The sequence below is a fragment of the Podarcis tiliguerta genome (assembly GCF_965153285.1).
Source record: "Podarcis tiliguerta genome assembly, chromosome: 3".
In the NCBI taxonomy this organism is placed as follows: domain Eukaryota; kingdom Metazoa; phylum Chordata; class Lepidosauria; order Squamata; family Lacertidae; genus Podarcis; species Podarcis tiliguerta.
This window is the reverse complement of record NC_139536.1, coordinates 62,686,111-62,710,868: the sequence shown is the minus strand read 5'-3', so window position 1 is coordinate 62,710,868 and position 24,758 is coordinate 62,686,111. Positions and strand designations below refer to the sequence as shown.

Genomic DNA, 24,758 nt, shown 5'->3' with positions numbered 1-24,758 from the left:
ACCAGCAGTCAAGTGGCACATCGCCACCACGCCATCTGCTACTGACAGCACGCAATCCTATTAAGTGAAAGGAAGGTAACTTAGCATTCGTTAAAAATGAGGGATGTTGCATCACAAACCAAATCATATGCATGTTAACTCAAAAGTAAATTCCACTGTGTTCAATGGGTCTTGCTCTCAAGCAGTATGAATAGGATTACAACCTAGATATAGTGGTGGCGGTGGCGGTGGCGGCAGCAGCAGCGATGTACTAAACGTCTATCTTTTTTCCAGATAAAAATATTCCGAACCAAGCAAGAAGGTGTCCTTTTAGTAGATGGTGCTACAAACAGGACCAGAAGCCCAAAGAAAGCTGACATTTTGGATGTAGTGGGGATGCTGTATGTTGGAGGATTGCCAATTAATTATACAACTAAAAGAATTGGTCCCGTAAGTAAAGACAACTTTATGTGTTTCTTTAAAAATCCTAACGCAATGTTAGTTATGTGTTCCGTGACACCACTGTCAGGCACATGGTGTAGCCACGCTGAACAAAAGACAAGGATGAGCATTTTGCTTCTGGTGTCCTTTAAAAGACTTGAGGTACTCAGTTCAAAAACTGCATCCTTAACCTCCCCTTTGAGGCTGAGGAACTTATTCCTTTCCCAGCAATGCCCATCTGCAGGGGCTAGGAATGCTGGCATGGGGAACATCATTCAGGTGGTCCAAGCTGTTTCTCTGGTCCAAGGTGTTACCAGAGTGGTATCCATCCATCCATGAGGAAGCAGGTCCCAAGGTGTTCCAGTAATGCCTGAGCTGAGTCCTGTAGCAGATGTCATGGTGGGGCAGTGCACAGGTGGGAACACCAGATTGATTCTCCATTGCCCCATCCCACCTTCTATCTCCAAGGAAGCACCAGCAGCAGCAGGTCAGGTGAGTGTTCCAGCCCCACCAATCGCTGCTGGCATCTACCCAGGAAACATGAACAAGAGTTTCTGAGAAAAGAATCTCTACACTGCCAGTGTCACAGAGAACTTGGTAGTAATGTGGCTGTGCTGGCCTCTCCTCCCACTATCAAGACAAATTTCACAGTGGGTTGTATGCTGGGCCAGTGAGTGAACTCCTTAAGTTACAACCTAGCCTTCACACCAATATTCCACATGTATCTTTTTTATTTTTATTTTTAAAAAAAACAACAGCAACTGTATACTGTATTTATATATAATACAAAAAAATCTCCCAAAAATCTAAAACACAGGATAAAAATTAGAAGTGTAATTTTTGGCCGTCTTGGAAAGGTGTCTGTTTACCTGATTGTTGAAGACAAAAGAATCTATTTGCATTGGAAAAAGAATAAATCAGTTGACAGACAGATTTATCATTGAACAGTAGAGGTCACATGGCTGCATTCTTGTCCAAGAGATGTACAAATGCTAGCAACAGTACCGTAATCTCAAAGCACACTTTTGTTATGTGGGAAATATGTTCTACCCAGGAAAAATATTACATTTTATATTCCTAATGTAATTTGGCAAGCTATTATACCACACATTTTCTGTCACCTTTGCTTAAGCTTAGAAAACTGTGACCCACATTTTGTGTAATCTAAACCTTAGAATATCCTCTAAGCAACGTGATTCTGCAGAAAATTAAAGGATATTGCCCCATTAATGCCTGGGGTTTTTTTTGTATAGGAATCATGTAATCAGTCTTGTTCATTTCAGCAAGCCAAGAACTATGAATTAAAAGTGCTAGCTATTCGCCAATGCCATATCTCTGACTTTTTCAGTTGTGGGATGAAGGCATTTTAGATAGCTGTGCATATACTAACACCTTTTTCACCCTTACTCAGGTTGTCTATAGCATTGATGGATGCATGCGAAATTTCCAAATGACAGAGTCTCCTGTCGACCTGGATAATCCTACCTCCAGCTACAATGTCGGAAAGTGCTTTGCCAATCCACAGAAAGGAACATACTTTTCAGGAACAGGGTTTGCCAAAACAGGTAACGTTATGTGAGGTTTTATTCCAAAATGGAGCACCAGGGGATTGTTACAATTGTTCTTCAGAAATCATGGTTGGGCCCTCCTAAGGAGACAGTTGCCTAGGGAGGTATGAATATATCGGAGCATAAAGGCTGAGAAGTGAAGAAGCAAAATGAAAGAAATATAGATTTTTATGATGGCCCACAGGGATTGCTACCTGTGCAAGGCTTGTTGAAATGTACTTTGTTCAACAGTAGTAATATCAGGTCTCGCAGAGGATTGTGGCTATGATTAAATTTACAAAAGTTCTTTTAATGAATGAAAGAATAACAAGGGTGTCATTTCAAAGAACTTGTGCAGTTATAACTATAAACCCCACAACAATTCTAAAACATTGATATATCTGTTTAAATAATCTTATTTTATTTTATCAAAGAACATGACTTGGATTCTAACTTTCCTCCCTTGAGTGCAGCAGAATTCACATTCATGGAACAAGGCTTCCCCCTGCCCTCCCCTTCAGCTTCTGCACTCCCAAAATCGCATCGAACTCTTATATGAACAGAAATGTTCCTATGGTGACAGGCTTATTCAGGTGTTAACTTCACCCCCAGAGGCATTCAAGACAGACTGATACCAACAGATTGTCTCTCAAGACAGATGGATCCCAACATTTCATGTCCTCATCCTTTATCTTCTACCTCGCTCGGATAGTAGAGCCCACTGAGGCCCTCAAGCCCAGGCTGAAAGCCAATCTTCCATTGCTGGCAAATTAACCATTTGTTGAAGGAAAGGGCTTAGGAGTTCAGTGTACCTGTGCCCCGTGTATTTTCTGTTACTGTGGCAACCACATTATTACAAGTCTTTGTGTGATGTGAAAAAAAATATTACTGGTGTTCTTTCCAAGCCTCTGAACTTGACACAGCCTTTCTTCCTCACTCCTCAGTTGGAGCATATAAAGTAGGACTGGATTTGCGAGTGGAGTTTGAGTTCCGCACAACTCGGACAAATGGCGTCCTCTTGGGGATCAGCAGCCAAAAAATGGATGGGCTTGGCATTGAGTTGGTAGATGAAAATGTGAGTATGGAGCTATGAGAATTGTTCAGACAATCTTCTGTTTATCAACCACTTCATGTAAACCATATTTACCTAACCTGCTGACTTCTAGATTTTCTGGACTCCAACTCCGGCCAGCCCTAGCCAGCATGGCAAATAGGCAAGGGGAGGAGTGACTGAGGAGGTGAGCTGGTGCTGCGTACCTGGCTGCACTGCAGTGGAGTGCTGCTGCTTACTGGGATGAGTGGGAAGGTGGAAGCACCAGATTGGTGTTATGTGGCTCATCAGTCGAGCCAATCTCCCCACCACCTCATCCTGCTCCGCCCAGTAAACAGCAGCCCCCGTGCTGCTGGAAGGCCAGGTGCACAGCACCACACCTCCTCCTTTGCTGTTCCTGGTCAAGGATATGAGAGGAGTTGTAGTCTAAAGCACTTGGAGCTCGACAACAAGATTTTTGTCTTTATACCAGTACTAGGGCTAGGCGATATCATCAGTATACCATCTGAAACCGGTTTGAAGTATGTATCATGATAAGTTTCATCATTTTTGACTTGGCTATGCAAAAAAATCACAGTGTTTAGCTGAAAACCAGGTATCACCAAGGCACTCTGTACTTCTTGTTAAGTATAAAAAGGGTTTCATTTGGCATTTTGAGGTCTTTGCAGGTCAACTGAAGAAGCCCAATAGGGTGTTTACATATGGGTGTCTCTCTGACTTGCAGGGCAGAGCCTGGCTGCTCTGTCCCACTTTCACGTTTAGAATATCACTTTAGCACCTTACCAGGTTTGTAGGAATAGGATAACTAGATCCCTTGTGATGAAATTTCTGTTTGCCTTTCCAAACCTTATCACGGTTCTTCTAAAGGAAATTCTGCATAGAAACTATTATGTGCCACACACTGCAGTACAGTTAACGGAGAAACCCTTTGCAAGTTTGGTCAAGTTCTCACAAACGCTTGGATCATCAAATCTGCTGCTGAAACAGTATTTTGCGTCTATTACCCATTTTAGTTTGGCAGCAGTAAATTGACAAACATTATGCCCATAATTTTGAGCTTTCCTGCCAAGATGGGTTCTAAAGCTGCAAATTAATTTCAAGTGGATCTTTGAGTACAGCACAAATTCATCCATTTATGTTGATTAAGTATTTAAACACTGTTTTAGCTGGAGAGGATAACCAAGCCACTACTGCCTTTAATGGGTTAGGATCTGCACCATAAACATGACATATAACAGTCTCTGCTTTTATACCTTGTATATCAACTCATAGCTTTAAGGCTATCCCTTCTGACAGCATAGCAGCCAGCCTTGCAATTAGCAGATTACATTTTGTTTTGCTTTGTTTCTAGAGCTAATTGGTTTTCCTAATTGTTTCTGTAATTTGCTTGCCAGGTGATGTTCCATGTCGATAATGGCGCAGGTCGATTCTCTGCCATCTATGAACCTGCTGTTCCAGGTAGCTTGTGTAATGGAAAGTGGCACAGGATTATAGCACACAAGATGAAGCACCGTTTAATTCTGACAGTAGATGGCCACAACGTAGAAGGGATCAGTCCGAATGCAGCTTCCAGTTCAGCAGAGACTAATGATCCTGTCTTCGTTGGAGGATATCCTGGTGAGTACACAAACTCAACATCCAGTGATCGTCAAATAGGGTTTGTTTTTTTCACTGTGTTTCATCCCTGATGGATGACCTCTGCAAAGAGCAGGACAGGGAGAGAGTGACCTGGCTTCTGATCTCTCATCAGCTTTTGATACTGCATTCACCATGGTATCCTCCTGAACTGCCTTTATGGAATGGGAATTGGGACAACTATCACAGTGGTTCCAATCCTACCTTCAAGGCAGAGTCCAGGACATAGCCTTGGGTGAGTGCCTTTCAGCCCCCTACACTATTTCCAGCGCTATGTAATATCTATAGGAAGCCGCTGGAAGCAGTCATTAGGAGTTTCAGGGTGAGATGATATCAGTATGCTGATGACACTCAGCTCTATTTCTCCAGGACAACTGAGCGTGGAGAGATTGTGCAGTCCCTGGGCCATTGCTGGGATGCAGAGGTGAAATGGATGGTGAAAAGGAAGCTGAGCTTGAATCTTGAGTAACTCAGTTGCCTACTCCAGATGGAGTAGCATTCCCCCCCCCCAACTGAGCAGGTAGTTTGGAGGTGCTTCTGGGTCCAGCTGTGTCACTGGAGACTCAGCTACTGCAAGTGCCTTTTATGCATTGTGACCGGCTCAACAGCTACAGCCATTTGAGGGTCAGGAAAGCCTTCCCACAGCAGTTCATCCACTGGTGCAATGCACTCTATGGAGGGCTTCTGTGGCACTTGATCTTTTTTTTGGTGCCTGCTAAAAACATTCCTGTCTAGGCAAGCTTACCCATATGCTTAGGAATTTGAGGTCATTTTAATCTGTTTTAGTGGTTTAACTTTTTGTATATTTTAAAATAGGTTGCAAATGTCTGTTGATTTTATTGTTTTACGTTTTTGTAAACCCGTTGAGGGTGTTGTTGTTTTAAACAATCAAGCAGTCTATGCATATTAAGAAAAATAAATAACATAAAATCAGTGGAACTATTTTGAAAAACACCACCTGATGGTGAAATGGGTAGTCCAGCCAGTTTGTAGTGAATCAAAACTATCCTAAACCACCAAATGTTTAGCAGGTACACAGTTTCCTGTATGTGTAACAAGACCAGTTGGGATAGGAAACCTGTGACCAACCTGATGTTGTAGGACTAAGATACCCTAGCAGCCCAAGCCAGCAGTGGCAACAGTCGTAAATCAGGACCAACATCTGGAGGGCTACAAGTTCCCCACCTGCATCTTGGGTTATAAATGAAATAAATCAGTCAATCATAAAGCTCCAATTACCCTTCTTTATTATTTTCTATTTTTTGTCATCAATAGCCATGTTGGAATATTCAGGCTCAGGCTTGGGTGATATTCCAGAGAAAGGGACTTGAAAAGCTGTGGGGGCAGACACATGGATTGGGCAATGTCAGCTTTTAAACATCACAGTGTATCACCAGCCAATCATGATGATCTGGCATTGTGATGATGTTGAAACGGAGGGAGGACAAAGCTACATTGGCCCTGGTCCCACGAAATGCTGGGCTGAAATCACTGCTATTCCTGCTGGAGGAGCTGAACTGGTTTCACCCCAGGGCCTCGTGGGGCTGGGGTCAATGCAGCTTTGTCCTCCCGCCAGGCGCAAGGGCATCTCTCCACCCCTGGAGGGAACAAGCTACGGAGAGTGGCTCCCTCAAAGTCCAGCCTGCCTGAGCAGACGCCCTGCATCTGACCACCCCAGAGGAAATACGCAGCCCACCATCTCAGGAAAAGGCAGCCAAGCACATGGAGCCTGTTAAGCTTCATTCACATGGTCAGGGGAGGGCAGCAATCCACCTGCCCTGTCCTTTTGCTCACATGGGGGGGGCTGCCTCCCTCAACGCAGCTGCCTGCGACTCAGTGGAGAAGTGTAACAGAGCCCCCACCTTGCATAAGGTGGAGGTACAGTACGGTCTCTGCTAGACTTCTCCACTGAGGGGCAGAAAGATGCGCACCCCTCAATGGAGACGTTTGAACGTGATGCTTGTTCCTCCCTACATTGTATGATGGCCAGAGTGGGATGGTGGTTTCACCCAGGGGTATATTGCAAGTGAAACCACAACCACTCCTGAGTCCCTCTGCCACCAGTGACCAGCTGCAGCTTGTTTCTCCTTTGGCACACTGTGCGCTAGTGACAAAGGGATTCAGGAGCAGTGGCGGTTTCACCTGCAATAGCCCACTGGGTGAAGCAGCCATTGCGCTCTGGCCCACATACCAGTCCCGGGAGATGTATTAAAACATCACCCAGACCTATACCCAACACCACAGAAGCTGGTGCTTATATACAGTCATACCTCGGGTTAAAGTAGCTTCAGGTTAAGCGTTTTCAGGTTGCGTTCCATGGCGACCTGGAAGTAACGGAACAGGTTACTTCCGGGTTTCGCCACTCACACATGTGCAGACGCTCAAAATGACGTCACGTGCAGAAGCGGCAAATCATGACCCGCACACGCACAGACACGGGTTGCGTTCTGCTCAGGATGCGAACGGGGCTCCAGAATGGATCCCGTTCACATCCAGAGGTACCACTGTACCCAGGAATCTCATCTAAATGCTGGCAAGTCAACACATACCTGCACATGTGGTGGGAATGCCCCAAAGTTCAATCCTTCTGAGTATCAGTGCTGCACGAAATTTCCAAAATAACAAAACGGGTAATAGACACTACTCTAGAACTAGCCTTATTAAATATCTTCCAGGACAACCACACACACATGACAAGGAACTCATAAGTCATTTACTCACAGCAGCTAGAAATCCAAAGTACAAACCTAGACTTTGGAAGGGACCTATCAGGAGTGAACATAGACCACTGGTACCAAAATGTATGGGAAACCACCTTACTAGAGAAGTTTATCAACAAACTTAAACTAGGCACAGGGACAAGCAAAGGAGGATGCCTTCACCCTAGTATGGTTCCCCTTTATCACATACACAGCACAACATACAAATCAATATGGCTAGCCTGACCCAACAACCTACCCCTCCATTCAATCAATCAACCTCAGAACCCTCTAATTTCTCGCATTATCAATATAATTACATAAACAGAGGACCTACCCACGTGATGCTGACACAAATCCCTACACTAACACTAGGCAATAGAACGAAAGAACACCACCACCCCATCTCTTTCCCCCAACCACAAGATGTCTATGACAAAAGTGTCTCCCAGTCCCACTAAATGTAAACTGAAAAAGACCATGGATTTAAAGTGGAGACAATAGATGTGCCTTTCCCTGTTTATCTCTTAGTTTTTATTTTTTAAAAAAAGTTAGGACACCTTCAGTACCACAAGAGAACTGTAGTGTGACTTGACAAAGTTTGTCTTTTGTAAGGTATGCATTATCAGTTAAATATATGGCATGTAGCCTAAGCCATCTCCCGTCCTGGTCCCTTAGCAGAAGTATCTGCTGGATCAGAAAACCCTCCATGAGCATAAGGGCTCAATTGGATTCCACCTGCAGCTCACATTGCTTTCTACTCATAAATGCTGCACAGGAAATGAAATATGAAGGAAATGTTTATTTTTAGGAGAGAGAGAGAGGTCTGAATAATTACCTTCGGTTTTTTCTTTCTTCCCTCACAGATGGACTGAACCAGTTTGGCCTGACCACTAACATCCGTTTCAAAGGATGCATTAGATCCATGAAGCTCACCAAAGGAACTGCTAAGCCTCTTGAGATTAACTTCAGCAAAGCCTTGGAGATAAAGGGAGTTCAGCCTCTATCTTGCCCTACAAATTAACAGGACATCATCCGACTCTGATATGAGCCTGACCACTTTAAACCAAAAAAAGTGCCTCAGATTTTTAAAGAATCCTATATATACACATTACCTTCATAATAAAAAGGCCCTTTTGCAAATATTTTGACTTCAGCCTGTTACATAGTCAAAATGGTGCTATTTCAGGGTGTGCTTCTAAAAACAAAACATTAGATGAAGAACATTTTCCCCTTGGAATGAATAAAGTTGCAAGCTATTCATGTGTGATGTGTCAGTCTTTTCCCCGAGTTTGAAGTGAAATCTTTTTAGTATCGTTTTGAGGAATGGAATTGTATTAACACAGACCCACAGTCTTCAAGTACAAAATGGAGATATGGTTCAATTTGTATGGGCATGTTGAGATAAAGATAGCCAGTTTTATGTACCCCACCTTCTAGTGTTGGTTGCCAGTGGTAATGGATAATGTAATTTCCCCTGGGGGTGTTTTTTCTGGGACCTTTGGCCTCACTTCCACTTTTCCTTTCCACTCTGTGGCTGGAACAGGTCCAGCAGAACAATTTCATGTTTTAGCTTAGGATGGTTTGGGCTGTTATGGTAAAGTGGTAAAACAGATGAGCAAATAACGGGATCACTGGCTTCCTGCAAGGCATTTGTCATCCATATCAGGTTCTGGTGGGAGAAACAAAGACTTCATCGAAGGGCAGTGAGATTCACAGGCCTGATCAAGATTTAATTGGAATAGAGAAACCACTTTAATATTCCTTGTGCTGCCATTACTTTTTGTACTTTGCAATAACAAACAGTATAGGTGCTTCTGGTCTGAAACCTGTAGTCTCATGGTCAGCCCCTACAGTGAGATGCACGTGTCATGCATGTCTCTGCAGGGAAAAGTGTGCTCCCTTTCTGTATTTGGTTGTAAGTCACTTTGTGTTGCCCTGGGCAAGATAAAGCAACTAAGAAGTTTAATAAAGTTCACAGGAAGTGGAGAAAGTGTATTGTGAAGAGGGTTTGGGCATCTTCTACAATTACATATGGAGATGCCCAATGTGTTAGGCTTGTTTGTCTGGATCTAGGGTTGTCAAAACCAAGTCCACCATCACTGTGTCAGATTAATGAAAAAAACTCAACAGTAAAGCTATCAGGACATTTTAAGAAAACAGTATTGTTTCCCTGCTTCTGAATGTTTTCCATGCACTCTGCTAGTGTTTTCTATACTCTGTGTAATGCACTCTTTCCATGATATGCAGGACTCAAAGTTTTCTTTTGTGTATCTGGTAGGGAGGGAGTTATGGGGATGTCACTGTTCGCTGCCTAAGGAATTTGTGCAATGTTGCTACAAAGAACATGTTGGATTGAAATCCTAATATATAGTTTGGACAGCTTTATAATGTTCTGTGCTTTTTAAAAAATATATAGCTGCTCTTTGGTACTCATGGTGCTGTAAGACATTAACACATTCCACATTCCACACATGGCATACTCATTTTCCTTTGCCAGATTACTTTATAGCATTAGAAAAATCAGCAGGTGAACTAATAATGAGTGACATGAACTAATAATGAGTGACATTTGCATAAGTCATTAAACACATCAAACATTGTATTCCATACGTGCATATTTTAAATGGACAGTGGGAAAAGATGCAATGCAAAAGTTACAGAAAACTAGTATATTCCCTTTAGAGCAGAACAGCAAAATAAAGTAGATTAAAATGTCACCCACTTTCTTTGTACTAAACAGCCCCTCAACCCACCAGGCTTCCAGAAGTATTCCAGGCTTATAATGCTTTTCCTTATGCTGAGTTTCACCTTAAACTAAAAACCTTCCAGGTTGGCTACTTAGAGATACAGATTTTCCTTGCCAATCACTGGCTCTGCCCAGTGGGCCACATGAAGCCTCTCAAAACAAGAAATGTGCCAAACTGCTCATCTGCAATGAAGGTTTCACTACCCTGACAGCAAATAGCCTGGGGCTCAGCTAAGTTTCCAAGTTGTCCCTATAATCCCACAAACAAACAGAAATATAAAAATGTGCATCCTCATATAAGCATGATATACATTCCCCTGCCAGCAAAATATGCAAGAGTCTGTATAAATAAGGACCATAGACTCAGTCTAGGACGGCAAAGTCCAAATCATTCACACGTGTGTAGCCCAGCTCAATAAGGAACTATGTATGCCAACAACTTCTCCCTGCATGGTTTCCACATCTGATCCAAGAGTAGAACATGCAGAAGTTTAAAATCCACCAAGGGCTGGATTCAGCTTTTTCCTCCTTTACCAAGCAGCTGGTTCACGGAATCTTAACCTTTTAAAAAACACTGAAGCCCTTTCCCCAGCCCAATCTGGAAATGCCAGTGATCAAATCTGGGCAAGCATGCGTTCTGTTCAGAGGACCATAGTAGCTCAGTGATAGAAGGATCTGTGGCATACATACAGAAGGCACCAGGCCAGGCTTAACAGCCAGCATCTTCTTGTCGGAAGCCCCAGAAAGTCATAGTCAATACCACAGCCAATATTGAGCTAGATGGATCAATAGTCTGACTCACTCTAGAGCAGATTCATCTGCTCCCAAATGGAATCCATGCACACACAGTTAGATTGGGTCATCCTTCTGAGACTGGCTTCAGAAGTACAAAGAAATTGTGCAGTGCCATTTTTTTTACATTATTTCTATAGAATTCTTTTCTTGTGTGAACTTCACAGCATATATATATATATATATATATATTTAGTATTAGAATCCCCACCACCACTGCCATCTCTTTCTTTCTCATCAAAGTTAGTTTGAACACAAATTAAATTGATCATTTCGGTTTGTCTTGTCTTAATTAAGAGCATCTCTCTAATAATGAAAGCAAATACTGGGTCTCAAGCGGTCTCACTTTCTCAGTGTTGCAAATTAATTATACTGAATAACATGCTGTCTTCCTTTTCTTCTTAATTTAATATAGCGAGTTTCTTTGCTTCTGGCTGTCATTGCTAATAAGCGCAGCTGAGGCGAGCATGCCCTGGGCTTTTCAAATCTTGTTTTTGAGTTAAATTTAGATGAAATTCTCAGCCTCAATTTGATCTTTGTGTCGCCACACACCCTAACAATGGCTTTTGCATTCCAGCAATTGTTAATTGAGTTTGCTGATATCGACCAACACAGCAGAGAGGTGCTGTTTCCATGCTGCAGACTAGGATTGCTCCCTATCAAACTCAAACCTGCATAGAGTCATAAATGGTGTTTCTATGACTTGCTGTTAGGCCATTCTCACATCAGACTAATTAACCAGGTGATCAAAAATTTACACTGGATTTCACATTTCATGAAACTGCTATGATAGATGATAGACAGACAGATAGATAGATAGATAGATAGATAGATAGATAGATAGATGATAGAAAGATGATAGATAGATAGATAGATATAGATAGACAGATATGGGGCGCAGCCCCCAAGGTCTTTTTTGGTAGCCCTCAGCAACATTTGACACCCCTCCCTTGCAGCCCTTATGCTGCTTTCCCACAGCTGTGTAAGCAAGCTGCTGGGCTTTGGGAAGGAGGCATGAGGGCTCTGACAGGGCCCTAAGGTCCTCCTTCCTCCTTCCCAAGGCCTAGTTAGTGCTTTCTCAGCTTTGGAAAGGAAGTAGGAGGGCAGCCTTCCCAAAGTCCAGCACCTCACTTAACATCAAATTTCGGCCTTGCTCTACCCACACCCCCAGCGTGCATGCAACAAGGCAGTGTGAGGACCATAGCTTCCTTGTCAAAGTTGTCTTGCGGCACACTTGGTATGAAAAGTCGGGCCGCCCTGGTATAGAGTGTTTCTTGGGGGGAGGGGGTTAGTCAGGGTGTTTTCCGAAACTGTGACTCAGTATAGATGAAGGTAGACTCTCTAAGAGGAAACCAAACCAATCAGTTCCAATAATGATGATGATGATGATGCACCCATCTAAATGGGTTAAGATTATGGCCTTAGCTGGCCAGTGAAGTACGTACTTCCATTTACATTAAAGACATGATGCCATAGGCGGAGGGGAATCCCCTAACCTAGTTCAAAGCAACATCACCATGTAAGGTAAAAGAGCGATAGACAGAGTTTTGTGGGAGAGTTCTGGCAATTGCTGGCAGCTGGAGGCTTTCAGAGGTGGGGCACACACTATTAGAGGGGGGGCAGTCCAGCTTGGGCACGGTTAGTGGAGCAAAGAGGGAAGGAAAGAGTGAAAGAGGGAAGGCTATTGAAAGGTGCATTCCCCCCCCCCCCAATGCAATGTTTTAAATTGCAGTAACTTTCCTTGCTACTACTCAACAACAGACCTAATTTTAACCCGTGGCTGCCATCACATCCAGTTCAGCTTTCCTCAGATTTCTCAAATGTATAAAATCTGTCACTCCTTGTTTTAATGACATATGAACAAACAGAAAGTACTCCAGACCATCTTGCACATTGGCCGTGTTAACTTTCCCCCACAATGACCTGCAAGGCAGCTTGTCATTTCATGGAAGCACTCTCCCTGTTACACTTACTAAGCTTAGTATTTTTTTCCTCGGAACAACAACACAAAACCCAGGGAACTTCCCATTACCTCTGAAACTTTGTGTATTGTAGCACTTCTCAGCTAGTTGAGATAATGAGCAAAGGGAATTGCAACTTTAAGGACTATTTACTTAAACACTACTGGAAATTGAGCTGCAGAAACTATCGGCTTAGCTTCGGAAGCAGCAATTGCTGCTGTTTCAGTTCCTTTGTACAGCTGTTAACATTTAGCACCAGCCTGTTCTAATGAGCCCAATTCAGAATTGGAAGAGACCCTAGGGTTCATCTAGTCTAACCCCGTGCCATGGGGTGATTCTGCCCACAGCCGTCCCTGGGTGGGCTTGAACCACTAACCTTCCAGCTAACGCACTGACCCACTGCGTCACAGGCTGGCTCTGGAAGCAACTTCAGGGTCCAGGTCCAATTGCATGCCTCAGGCATTTCTAACCGGACCCTGGGTCTCTCCCTGGGACACCCCCTTCCCCATGCCACATCCCTCCCCAGCATGACCCCATGCCTTCTCAAGTACATTTGCCTGACTGGCATGTGCCCCTGAACTGTGAGGGAGGGAGTGTAGAGCCCTCAGACTTCTGCATGGCTGGAACACACCTACTCTAATACTATAAGAGTCACATTCACTGCTGTTACCTTTGGTCCTGCCTGCCACTGGCAAGCAGCTCTCAGAAGGATGCCCACAAGGGAGTGTGACCTTCAGGCAAAAAAGGGATCTCCACCACCACTGGTGTACAACAAGCACCTGCATAACACCACACACACACAAAGTGCTAAGCACTGCACTCTGCACTCAGCTTAGTGCTCCATCTAGAAGTCCACTCCTCTTACTGGCATCAAACCTGCTCCCTGAACTACTTTTCTCAGTGAAGGTGCCAGGGGCTGAACATTAAGTCTTCCACATGTGCTGTATCTACTCTACCACCAAGTTATACACCCATCTGAATAACAGATCAATTCCCTTGATAGCAACGTCAACACTTTGCTTAAAAATTGTTTTTCCTATGAGCCAAGATTCCAATACAGAGAAGGTGAATTAAACATCATCGGTACTTTCTCTCAAGAGCTCTAGGTTTATCTAGTATAGCTAAGAGATAACCTGAATAACAGATAACCTGCTGGCAGTCCTATTGTGCAGCAAGAGCCAATAACAAGTCAGTTGCTAGCCCCATAGTGGCAGCGGCAAAACAGCCTACGGTCTCCATTTTTATGTATAAAATTGGGTCTTTGAAGTATAGTCTCCCTAAGACATATCCCCAGCTGTCTACAATTTGTTCACGGACCAGTTCTGGATTCTGATCAATATGCAAAATCTCCTTTCCGTGCTGATCTTGCCATTGCCTGATCCAAGCAATATCTTCTCTGCCATTTGCATCTGAGCAATGTCATTTATACTAATATGCTTCATTCTGATTCAACCGAGTTCCAATTCAGTAACTTACCTAGCTGCAGAGAAATGAAATACATTTGCACACAGAACCATTATCTAAGGACCATCAGGCAGAAGCTACATGCCTTTCCAGGTACTCATCTGTGGAGCCCACTCAAAATCAGTTGCTGGCCTGAGGCCGAGCCGAAGCTCATCTGAGGGCAGCACAGTGGGATCAAGTAGCTTTGTCAAGCAGAGCAACCAAATCTCATTTTCTACTCTAATGGAATGGAACTAGAGCAGAATTATACATTTAAATATCCTTGTTAGTACTTAGGCTAACTGAGCCATGGCCAGTCTTAAAGCGCTCTGCCTCACTGTCACTTCCTGCTTATGTAGGAGGCCATAAAACATCTGAAACACTTGTACCAGCACATGCTTTATGACAGCTCTGCTCGCTGCCTGGCTTATTGCTTGCAGAGGCTCATTGATTCGCCATGCTGGAATGATTGCTTTTAAAACAAATACCTATTCACCTGACAAGGAAATATTAAACCGGCTTTGATAAGCGAGCCCCGTAATGCCTAGTCCCATTGAAAGAAGAAGATTTGCTATAGATTTTAACAAGAATTCAGATTTAACTCTGAACAGCTTAATTGTACGATTCATATAATTTCGCTTAAGCATCTTATTTTCAACTGTAAGGATAATGACACCGAGAATCATTCACTGTGGGAATTAGTGCTTCCTCTCAATGAGGGTGCGTGGCATTTAAGAGCGTTCAAGTGTCTCAGGCCTGTTGGCAGAATATTAAAAGCCTTTAATGTGTTATAAAACAGAACTAAGGACTAATAAAAAATATAAAGGTAGTCTCTTTACACTGTAGTGGAATTATTAATAAAGGTATCCTCCAACAATATAGTGGAATTACTGGTGATGAACATGACCTGAAGTAGACTCAGAGGGTATTTCCACACTGTCGCTGTTTCTGAGGGGGATTCAGTCGCATACCAGCAAATTCAGGCAATTAAAGCCAAATGCACAACAAACCTGCATCCCCAAAAGATTTAACCTTTCGCTAGAATGAAAAGTGAGGGGAAAATGCACTGGAAAGCATGTGGTAACATTTGCTTTGATACAAGGGCACCTAGCATCTCCACAAACAAATCAGAGTGGATGCTCATTAACAGCCAACATCATCTAATCTTGCTGCAAACAAACCAGGACGAATGCTCAAAGCACAGTCGTACCTTGGAAGTCAAACAGCTTAGTTCCTGAACGTTTTGGCTCCTGAATGTCACAAACCTAGAAGTGACTGTTCCGGTTTGCGAATTGTTTTTGGAAGCCGAACGTCCAATGGGGCTTCCGCAGTTTCCGATTGGCTGCAGGAGCTTCCTGCAGCCCATCAAAAGCCGTGCTTTGGTTTCTGAATGTTTTGGAAGTCAAACGGTCTTCCAAAACAGATTCTGTTCGACTTCCAAGGTACGACTGTATATTAACTTTACTTAGTCCACTTCCTGTGATGTTCCCCAAAATTTACAGAGGCTCAGCTTTTACTGTAATACTAAGCCAGCATGAGAGGTGAGCCAGAAAACTGCTGACCCATCACTGCCCAGATGTGATCACATTCATAAAATTTTAAACTCAGCTTGTTTTTTATGTTGAAATCTTGGAAGCCAAGTTTGGGGCAAGTACTCTCTTGTGAAAGAACCCCAGAGCGGAGATTTAACATCACAATATATGCAGCAAAGAAAAGCATGGAAATATAGGTTGTGAAACCTTTAAAATGTGCCCTTCCAGTGAGCCCCAAAGTGTCCCCTTTTAAAAAATCTTTCCAAGCTATCCCACTTCCCTAGCATAGCACACATTAAGAAAAGTAACAAAATTGTTTACTTACATAACTCTTCAAAGGTCAGATTTCTGTACTTTTTCCATCCAGTGGTCACAAAAGATGCCCAAACAATTAAAAATGTTGCTTAGTTACAAAAAATGCTAGTTTCAGACTCCATTCAGGACTGAAACAAGAGAGGCTAGTTAAAGCCCTGTGCTGGTTGGAGCAATCAGCTCAAAGCTCCTTACTGAATTTCACATGGACAAAGGCTTGGTTACCCATTTCCTCTTGTGGTGAGAGGAAGTGACACAGACAGGACAGCTTTCTCTATGGATTTAACCCTTTCATGCACTAATTGGTCTCAAGAATGCTAGGCTGGTTACCCTACAGCTTATTCATGGGAGATACCAAACAATAACAAGTGATTTAATAAAGAACAAGAGTAGTTTTACTAACATAACAAACCTGACTTCCCTCGAACTCCCAGCCTTTTACCTATGGTCGCCCTCACACACCCTCTCTCACTCTTGTCTTTCTCAACAGATTCTCTGCACCTGTCACTCTCTGACTCCACACACCTGGCAGTCAATCATTCTCCTGTTACAACCACCTCCTGGTGCATACTCTTTGGAAGAAAACAGAACCACCAGCTCCCAAACAACAGAGATGGTCCCAAGTAATACCATAGGAACTAGTCAACAATACTGAAAGCTGTTGAGAAGTCTTTTAAGAAAATAAGTAATGGTGCAAACCCACAACCTACCCACCCCCATCTTCTCCTGATGCAAGCAAGCTAGCCAGCAAATCCTAGGATGTTCCTGTTCTGGAACCCAGCTGGAAGTTATCTGGATTCAGATCCATAAAGTTAACTTAATCCAAGAGCATCTGAATGTTCCAGCTAACTGTCTGCCACTCAGATGTTGAAAGACTCAGACTACAGTTGGCAACATTATTATTTTGTTTGTTTTTCCACCTGCCATTTAAATACTTAAGACATTTTCATGCCTGTGGCTGTTTACGTGCTTTTGGCTCAAGTGGTTTGTAATGTAAATGTAAAAAACCCACCTTGGCTGGGATATTTACTCACGTTTACTAAATGCTCCTTTTCTAAATGAACAACACGCAAACACTGACATAAATAGCACACACAAGGCTCAAAAGTGATTTAAACCTCACTTATGAAAATGCTCTTTTATGTAAAGAGAAAAGAAGCTGTAAAGCTATTATAACAACTGTGGCTCACACCTGATACGGAAAAGATAAATGAGCACTATTAAAGCCTTATTAGGCAACTAATTTGTGGAACAACTGGGAACGATTACAATGCAGCGACAAAATTAATGCTTAGTCTTTACAAAATGCTTTTCATCTTCAAAGCACTTCTTCCATACTAATTAATTCACTCCAAGTACCAACGTAGACACACAGAGAGACACCGTTTTAAGTCCAATAATTTCACTTAGGCTTATCTGGACAATTTTGCTTCGGCTATATTTGGCTTTCAACATTTCTGCTGACACTGATCCTGTTTAGGAAAGGAAATGGAGTCTGAATCCTAACCACACTTTCCTGGGCCAAAATTCTATTGAACTCAATAAAGCTGACTTCAAGTACACACACATAATATTGCCCTTTTGTCCACAAACTACATCCCCAAAGAGCTATTTGTGACATGATCCCATACACTGATCACTCTCAGTGGACTAGGAGGAAGCTTTCTAACCATTGCTGCAAAACAATGGATTTGATAACCAACAGGGCATAGCCAATCCATTTTTTGTTATTCTGGAGTAAAGCTCCATGTGCTTAGGAAGTATCCTGGCAATACTATGAGTTACTATTACTTTATTGAATTGTATTCATTGTTTTGCTGGGTAGGTGACAAGTTGTTTATTTATATGCTACTATGTTTGGTATTACAGTGATTGCAATTTTTGTTTTGTTTGTTAATGCCATTGTGATTATTGTGAGCTGCCTTGATAATAAAGGCTGTAGACTAACAACATCTGAAGGGCAACACATTGCCTGCCCCTGCTCACTTCAGTACACTTCTGCCTATTGCTCTGTGACCTTAGCTGGAAAACAGCAACAAAATGGAGCATCTGCTAGTTTTATTGGTGACCACATTTATATCCACCATGCATTAGTGAATAGGCCTTTATGGCAGCGGTGGGTGACCCTCTAAGTGTTGCTAAGTCCCATCAGTCAAACCAGCACGGCCTCTGGTCAGGGGTGGTGGGAGTTAACAATGCCATAATATTTGGAGGGTTACATGTCCCCCACCCATGATTTAAAGAGTCAGAAGTTATTCTAGAGGATAGTTTCCTCCATTCATTGGGAAAGATGCTACCTCAGCCTTATTCAAGGACTTTATTCATCGTTTCCCTTCCCCTCCATTGTTGCCTGGATTCTTAGCCTGCCTAAATGACCATTTGTCACGTCCTGTGTAGATTTAATTTAAAAGAGCTGATAGAGGAAGTACTGTCCCTTCAAGGCAACTATGTAATTACTGGAAAGCACTCTAGAAACCCAGAAATGGTAAATATATTGAAGGTAATTCACAGTGAATAGACTTCAGCAACTACCATCCATTTTATTGCTGCATTTCTAAATTGCTTCATTGCAGTTCCCTTTCAGAGGCTCCATTGAAGCTCACTTGTATTGTTTTAAGAACATGTCTGACGTAATACCAGCTGACAGGGAAAAGTAATTATTTTATATACAGTGTGTGTTACGGTTGTCACAATCTTTATTATGGGAATTGAAAATCTAGAGTAGCAGTGAACTGTTAAGAGGAGGAGGAAGAGCGGCTACTTTTCACTTTACCTGGAGAGTAAATTATATTTGATATGTCAGCACATATTGCTGCATGTTTAAAATCAACTTTTCTCTAGCTCTGATGAACAGAAAGGCCTAGCTATGTGGAGCACATGTTAAGAATGCAGAAGGTCCCAGGTAGCAGGCGACTTTACACCCGTGCCTGAGATCTTGAAGCCAGTCAGAATAGACAAAACTGAGCAAGATGGACAAGTAGTCTGAATTAACAATAGATAGCAGCTTTCTTGGTTCCTAAATTTGTGTTCCTGTAGTGGCAGGTGAGATAAATAGCACATGGTGTAAATTTGGTTTTACCAAGAGGGACACATGACTGTGTTGATTGTCCGCTTTAACCCCATTACAAATGGCTACCAGAAAGTATTAAGCGCATATGGTTACAAAGATACGGCCGGTTTTGTGGTGGTGATGCCATAGGTTGTATCCAACCCTCCTGCTGCAAAAGTGGAACAGACATTGGCACATTCAATGGGACTTCCTTATCCTCTCCTTCTCCACTGTGCTCCCTTCAAAGTCTACTTTGGAGAGTTGGGGGAGCCTCCATAGTATAAAATGTGGATAATTGATTGCTTTCATAAAGCAACATAACCACACTTTAGTAAGGGAAATATTATTTGGAGAACCCATTCTAAAGAGACCACTGCATACCAGCACAGGGCATTTTGAGAGGAATGCAATGGATAAAGTGCCACCCTGACCCTTTGGGAAGACAGGTGGGATATGCATTCATTCAGTAAGTAAACTATGGAGAAATTTTCTGAGGCAATTTCTCCTATGATTCTTTGGGGTCTTTAAATATCTATAACTTCTATCTAAATGCTTCTTGCTAGGTTCTACCTTACCCCCACTCCCCGATGACCTGAACCATGTCTCCCATCATCTCTAAAAGGTGGTTAGTTGTCCCAGTCCCAACCCAGATGCTCTCTAGCCTCCACCTGCTTTCCCTGCCTGAACACGCTACACAAGCATGAAAAAGTTTTTTTATGATAGACATAAAATATTACCAGATGTATTTGCTTACAGTTTATTTTTTTTTTTTTTTAATATATATTTATTGAAGTTTTCAAATAAAGCATATATTAGATAAGCACAACTTATCATTGTCCATTTAACATCTCTCAATTATTACATGGGACTCCCCCACACCTCCCGCATACACTTACATCATTATTAAATTTATTTCAAACAAATTATCATTTAACTCATCTTAATTAATAATCTTAATTTGGTTTGACATATAATTCAGCCTTAAATCTAATTTAATGGTAGACAATTATCTGCACTGGCATCCAATTCAACACTCAGCCAAATTACAATATTTTTGTAAATAAATCTTAAATTCCCTCCAGTCTTCTTCCATCCTTTCTTCTCCCTGGTCTCGAATTCTGCCGGTCATCTCGGCTAATTGCATATAGTCCATCAGTTGCATCTGCCATTCTTCCACAGTGGGTAGCTCCTGAGTTTTCCAATTCTTGGCAATTAATATTCTTGCTGCTGTTGTTGCGTACATAAAGAATGTTCTGTCCTTTTTTAACACACTCTGGCCTACAATACCCAGGAGAAAGGCCTCTGGTTTCTTAGTAAAGGTGTATTTAAACACCTTTTTTAATTCATTATATATCTTCTCCCAAAAGGCCTTCACTCTAGGGCAGGTCCACCAGAGGTGAAAAAATGTTCCTTCATTTTCCTTACATTTCCAACATTTGCTATCAGACGAATGGTATATTTTAGCCAGTTTAACAGGGGTCATGTACCATCTATACATCATTTTCATCACATTTTCCTTCAACGCATTACATGCAGTGAAGTTCAGCCCAGAGGTCCACAACCTTTCCCAATCTTCAAACATAATATTATACCCAATGTCCTGCGCCCATTTTATCATTGTTGATTTTACCATTTCGTCATGTGTGTTCCATTTCAGCAGCAAGTTATACATTCTTGAAAGTACCTTAGTCTTAGGTTCTAACAGTTCAGTTTCTAACTTTGACTTTTCCACTTGGAATCCTAGCTTTTTGTCATTTTTAAACACTTCTTTAATCTGAGCATATTGTAACCAGTCTCGCACTTTGTCTCTCATCTTTTCTAAACTCTGCAATTTCCAGTTGTCACCATCCTTTTCTATTATCTCCCAATATTTTGGCCAGTTGGCCTCCATATTGGCTCTTTTCCGAGCCTTAGCCTCCAGGGGTGACAGCCACCTCGGAGTTTTATTCTCCAGTAAGTCTTTATATTTTGTCCAGACATTAAAAACTGATTTTCTGACAATATGGTTCTTGAAGGCCTTATTTATCTTAGCTTTATCATACCATAAATATGCATGCCATCCAAACGCGTTATTAAAACCTTCCAAATCCAAGACATCCGTATCTTCAAGAAGTAACCAATCTTTTAACCAGCAGAAAGCTGCAGCTTCATAATACAACTTTAAATCTGGCAGGGCAAAGCCCCCTCTTTCTTTCGCATCTGTTAATATTTTAAATTTGATTCTGGGCTTTTTGCCCTGCCAGACAAATTTAGAAATATCTTTCTGCCACTTCCGAAAGCACTCTGTCTTGTCTACAATCTGCAGTGTCTGAAACAAAAATAACATTTTTGGCAATACATTCATCTTGATGGCAGCTATTCGGCCCAACAAAGAAAGTTTTAGTCTTGACCAACTATCCAAGTCTCTCTTAATCTCTGACCAACATTTTTCATAATTATCTTTAAATAAACTCAGATTTTTTGCTGTTATGTTTACCCCTAGGTATTTAACTTTTTTAACCACATTTAGTTCTGTCTCTTTCTGAAGCTGTTCCAACTCAGTATCTGTCAAGTTTTTCCCCAAAACTTTAGTTTTTTGCTTGTTTAACTTAAATCCTGCCACTCGACCAAAGTTTTGAATCAGTTGTAGTACTCTTTTCAAACTAGACTCCGGCTCCTGTAATGTCAGAACTAGGTCATCTGCAAAAGCTTTAAGTTTATATTGTTTCGCTCCGACCTGAATCCCTTCCACCAACCTGTCCCCCCTAATCATATTCAGGAGCACTTCCAGAACCGAAATAAACAGTAATGGGGAAATCGGGCAGCCTTGTCGTGTACCTTTTTCAATTTTAAACTCTTCTGTAACCACATTGTTAACTATCAGTTTAGCCTTTTGTTCTGAATATATTGCCTCAATCCCGTTCTCAAACCCCCGTCCCACTCCCATTTCTTTTAAATTCCCCTTCATAAATTTCCAAGATATGTTGTCGAAGGCTTTCTCCGCGTCTATAAAAATTAAAACTGCTTTAGTGTTTATGTTTGTTTGTAAAAGTTCCAATATGTCTATGATGTTCCTTGTGTTAGTAAACATATGTCTGCCCGGGAGAAAGCCTGCCTGGTCTTTATGGATTATCTCACTTAAAACTTTCTTAAATCTTCGTGCCAAAACATCTGCAAATATTTTGTAATCCACATTTAAAAGGGAGATGGGACGGTAGTTCTTGAGTTGTGTCTTTTCAGTTTCTGACTTTGGAATCAATGTGATAAATGCTTCTTTCCACGATTCAGGCGCCTTCTTCCCCTCCATTATTTCATTACTGACCTCCAACAAAGGTTGTATCAAATAATCCTTCAATGTCTTATAGTAGTTAGAGGTCAGTCCGTCTGGCCCTGGTGATTTGCCCTGTTTCAGACTCTGGATGGCCTGTTCAATCTCTTGTCGTGTTATTTTGCCATTCAAAATTGTTCTATTTTCTTCTGACAGCTTTGCTAATCCATTTCTCTCCAAAAATTGTGTAATCTCTATTTCATCTTGTGGCCCTTGAGTGTATAGCTTTTTAAAATACCTCTGGAAGCACTTTCTAATCTCTCCCGGGTTCTGAATGTTCCTTCCTTCAACCTCTAAGTTTGTTACTGTATTTAATCTTTGTCTCCTTTTCAGCTGCCAGGCTAGCAGTTTCCCACATTTATTTGCCGATTCAAAAGTTTTTTGTTTCATTGTTTTAATCTTCCATTCTATTTCCTGATTTATCAGTTTGGAATATTGTGCCTGATAAAGTTTAATTTCTCTCAGAATCGGTTGGGACTTCGGGTTAGATCTTAACTTCTTCTCCAACTCTTTGATACTTTCCAGAATTTTATCTTTCTTTTCATTTTGCAGTCTTTTCTTTAAGGAATTCTGTTGAATCAAGAACCCTCTCATCACAGCTTTACTTGCATCCCAGATAGTTCTTTTTTCCACCGTAGTGTTCAAGTTAATCTCAAAATAGTCCTTTAAAGTTTTTTGGGCCTTCTTTACAATTCTTTGGTCTCTAAACAGGCCATCATTCATCTTCCATCTAAAGGAGCCGGTTGGGATCAATGTCATATCCATTCTCAAGGCGTTATGGTCGGAGCATGTTTTAGGGCAGATTTTCACCTTCCTCACCTTAGGTGCCAGACTTCTAGTTATCCATATTTGGTCGATTCGTGTCCAAGTCAGTTGAGCTTCAGAAAAGAATGTTCCTTCTCTTCCCAAGGGGTTTCTAACTCTCCAGATGTCAACCCAGTCCATATTGTCAGTCATTTCAAAAAAGGTCTTAGGTAGTCTTCCCTCTTTAGTAATGTTCTGGTTCTGTGACTTATCCATATTTGTTGATACTACCCCGTTCATGTCCCCCATCATGATGACGTTGTTGTAATCCAGATAATCCAGCATGGTCTCGTGCAACTTCTTATAAAAATCCGATTTTCCTTCATTTGGAGCATAAATTCCTAATATCAAAATTTTTTCTCCTTGATACTGTACTTCTATTGCGAGGATTCTTCCACTTTCATCTTTAAAGAGAAATTTTGGTGAAAGGCTCTCTTTTGCATAGATCACCACACCTCTCTTTTTAACTGTATCCGATGATATAAATTCTTGACCAAGCCTTTTATTTATTAACACCTTTCTATGGAGCCTAATCACATGTGTTTCTTGTAAGCATATAATGTCCAATTGTTCCTTTTTTAAAATATGAAAAATTTTAGACCTTTTTTCGAGACTGTTACAGCCATTTATGTTCCAGCTCAAAAGCTGCAGAGACATCCTGGATAGGTCTGGTTATTCTTTCTGGGGTGGTACCTTGTTCTCCGGTCCTTGAGGATCCGAGGGGGCGGGCTCCCCTGGAAGTTCTGGCGCTGGCAATCCAAGTCCTTTGTGGAGGTCTTCTCCGTGTGCTCCCAAAAACTTGTCTCTATCTTCCACTGTTTTGATTTTGATCTTTCTCCCTCTGTAGGTAAAGGATAATCCTTGTGGGAACTCCCACCTGAAGATAATTGCGTTGCTTCTCAACAGTCTTGCCAATTCCGTGTAGTTAGATCTAAGGTCCAGCAACTGCTTAGGAATGTCCTTGTAGATTTCAATTCTCTTGCCCAAAATGTCTAGTGACTTTTCGTAGTGCAGGCCCAAAATCTTGTCCCTTTCCTCCTTTGATCTCAGTGTTATCAAACAATCTCTGGGCTTCTCTGTCCTTCTGACTCTGCCAAGCCTGAAAGCAGATACGATTTTGAAGTCTTTTTCCTCTAGCTTCCAAAACTTGGCAAATTCCTTAGTTAGAAATTCAATAAAATTATCTTCTTCCACCTCTGGTATTGACCGTATCCTCAAGTTGGTCTCCCTGTTTCGCAGTTCTGTCATCGAAAAGTAAATCTGATGTTCTCCAACTTGTTTGCTGAGTGGTCTTACTTCTTTCTCAAGTTCTTCCAGTCTTTGACTAGTATCTTCAGCTGAAGGTATTTGCTTACAGTTTATAGACAGCACAGGGAAGGTTATAGAGCTTTATGTACCATCATGTTTTTCAATTAAATGTAATGTACAGCGCTCAAAGCCATGAATGGCTGGGCACT

General features: G+C 41.8%; 1 protein-coding gene across 19 annotated transcripts in view; it reads left to right on the top strand.

The window, feature by feature from the left end:
- The window catches only part of LAMA2 (laminin subunit alpha 2), a 352,990-nt gene extending 344,375 nt beyond the window's left edge, over nucleotides 1-8,615 (top strand). For all 19 annotated transcript variants that reach the window (XM_083434696.1, XM_083434695.1, XM_083434693.1 and 16 more), the window contains 5 exons: nucleotides 274-429; nucleotides 1,832-1,985; nucleotides 2,912-3,042; nucleotides 4,413-4,635; nucleotides 8,219-8,615. In XM_083434696.1, the coding sequence (XP_083290822.1) occupies nucleotides 274-429; nucleotides 1,832-1,985; nucleotides 2,912-3,042; nucleotides 4,413-4,635; nucleotides 8,219-8,376 (822 nt within the window). In that variant the 3' untranslated portion in view covers nucleotides 8,377-8,615. The remainder of the gene's footprint in view (nucleotides 1-273; nucleotides 430-1,831; nucleotides 1,986-2,911; nucleotides 3,043-4,412; nucleotides 4,636-8,218) is intronic.
- The last annotated feature ends 16,143 nt before the right edge of the window (nucleotides 8,616-24,758 follow it).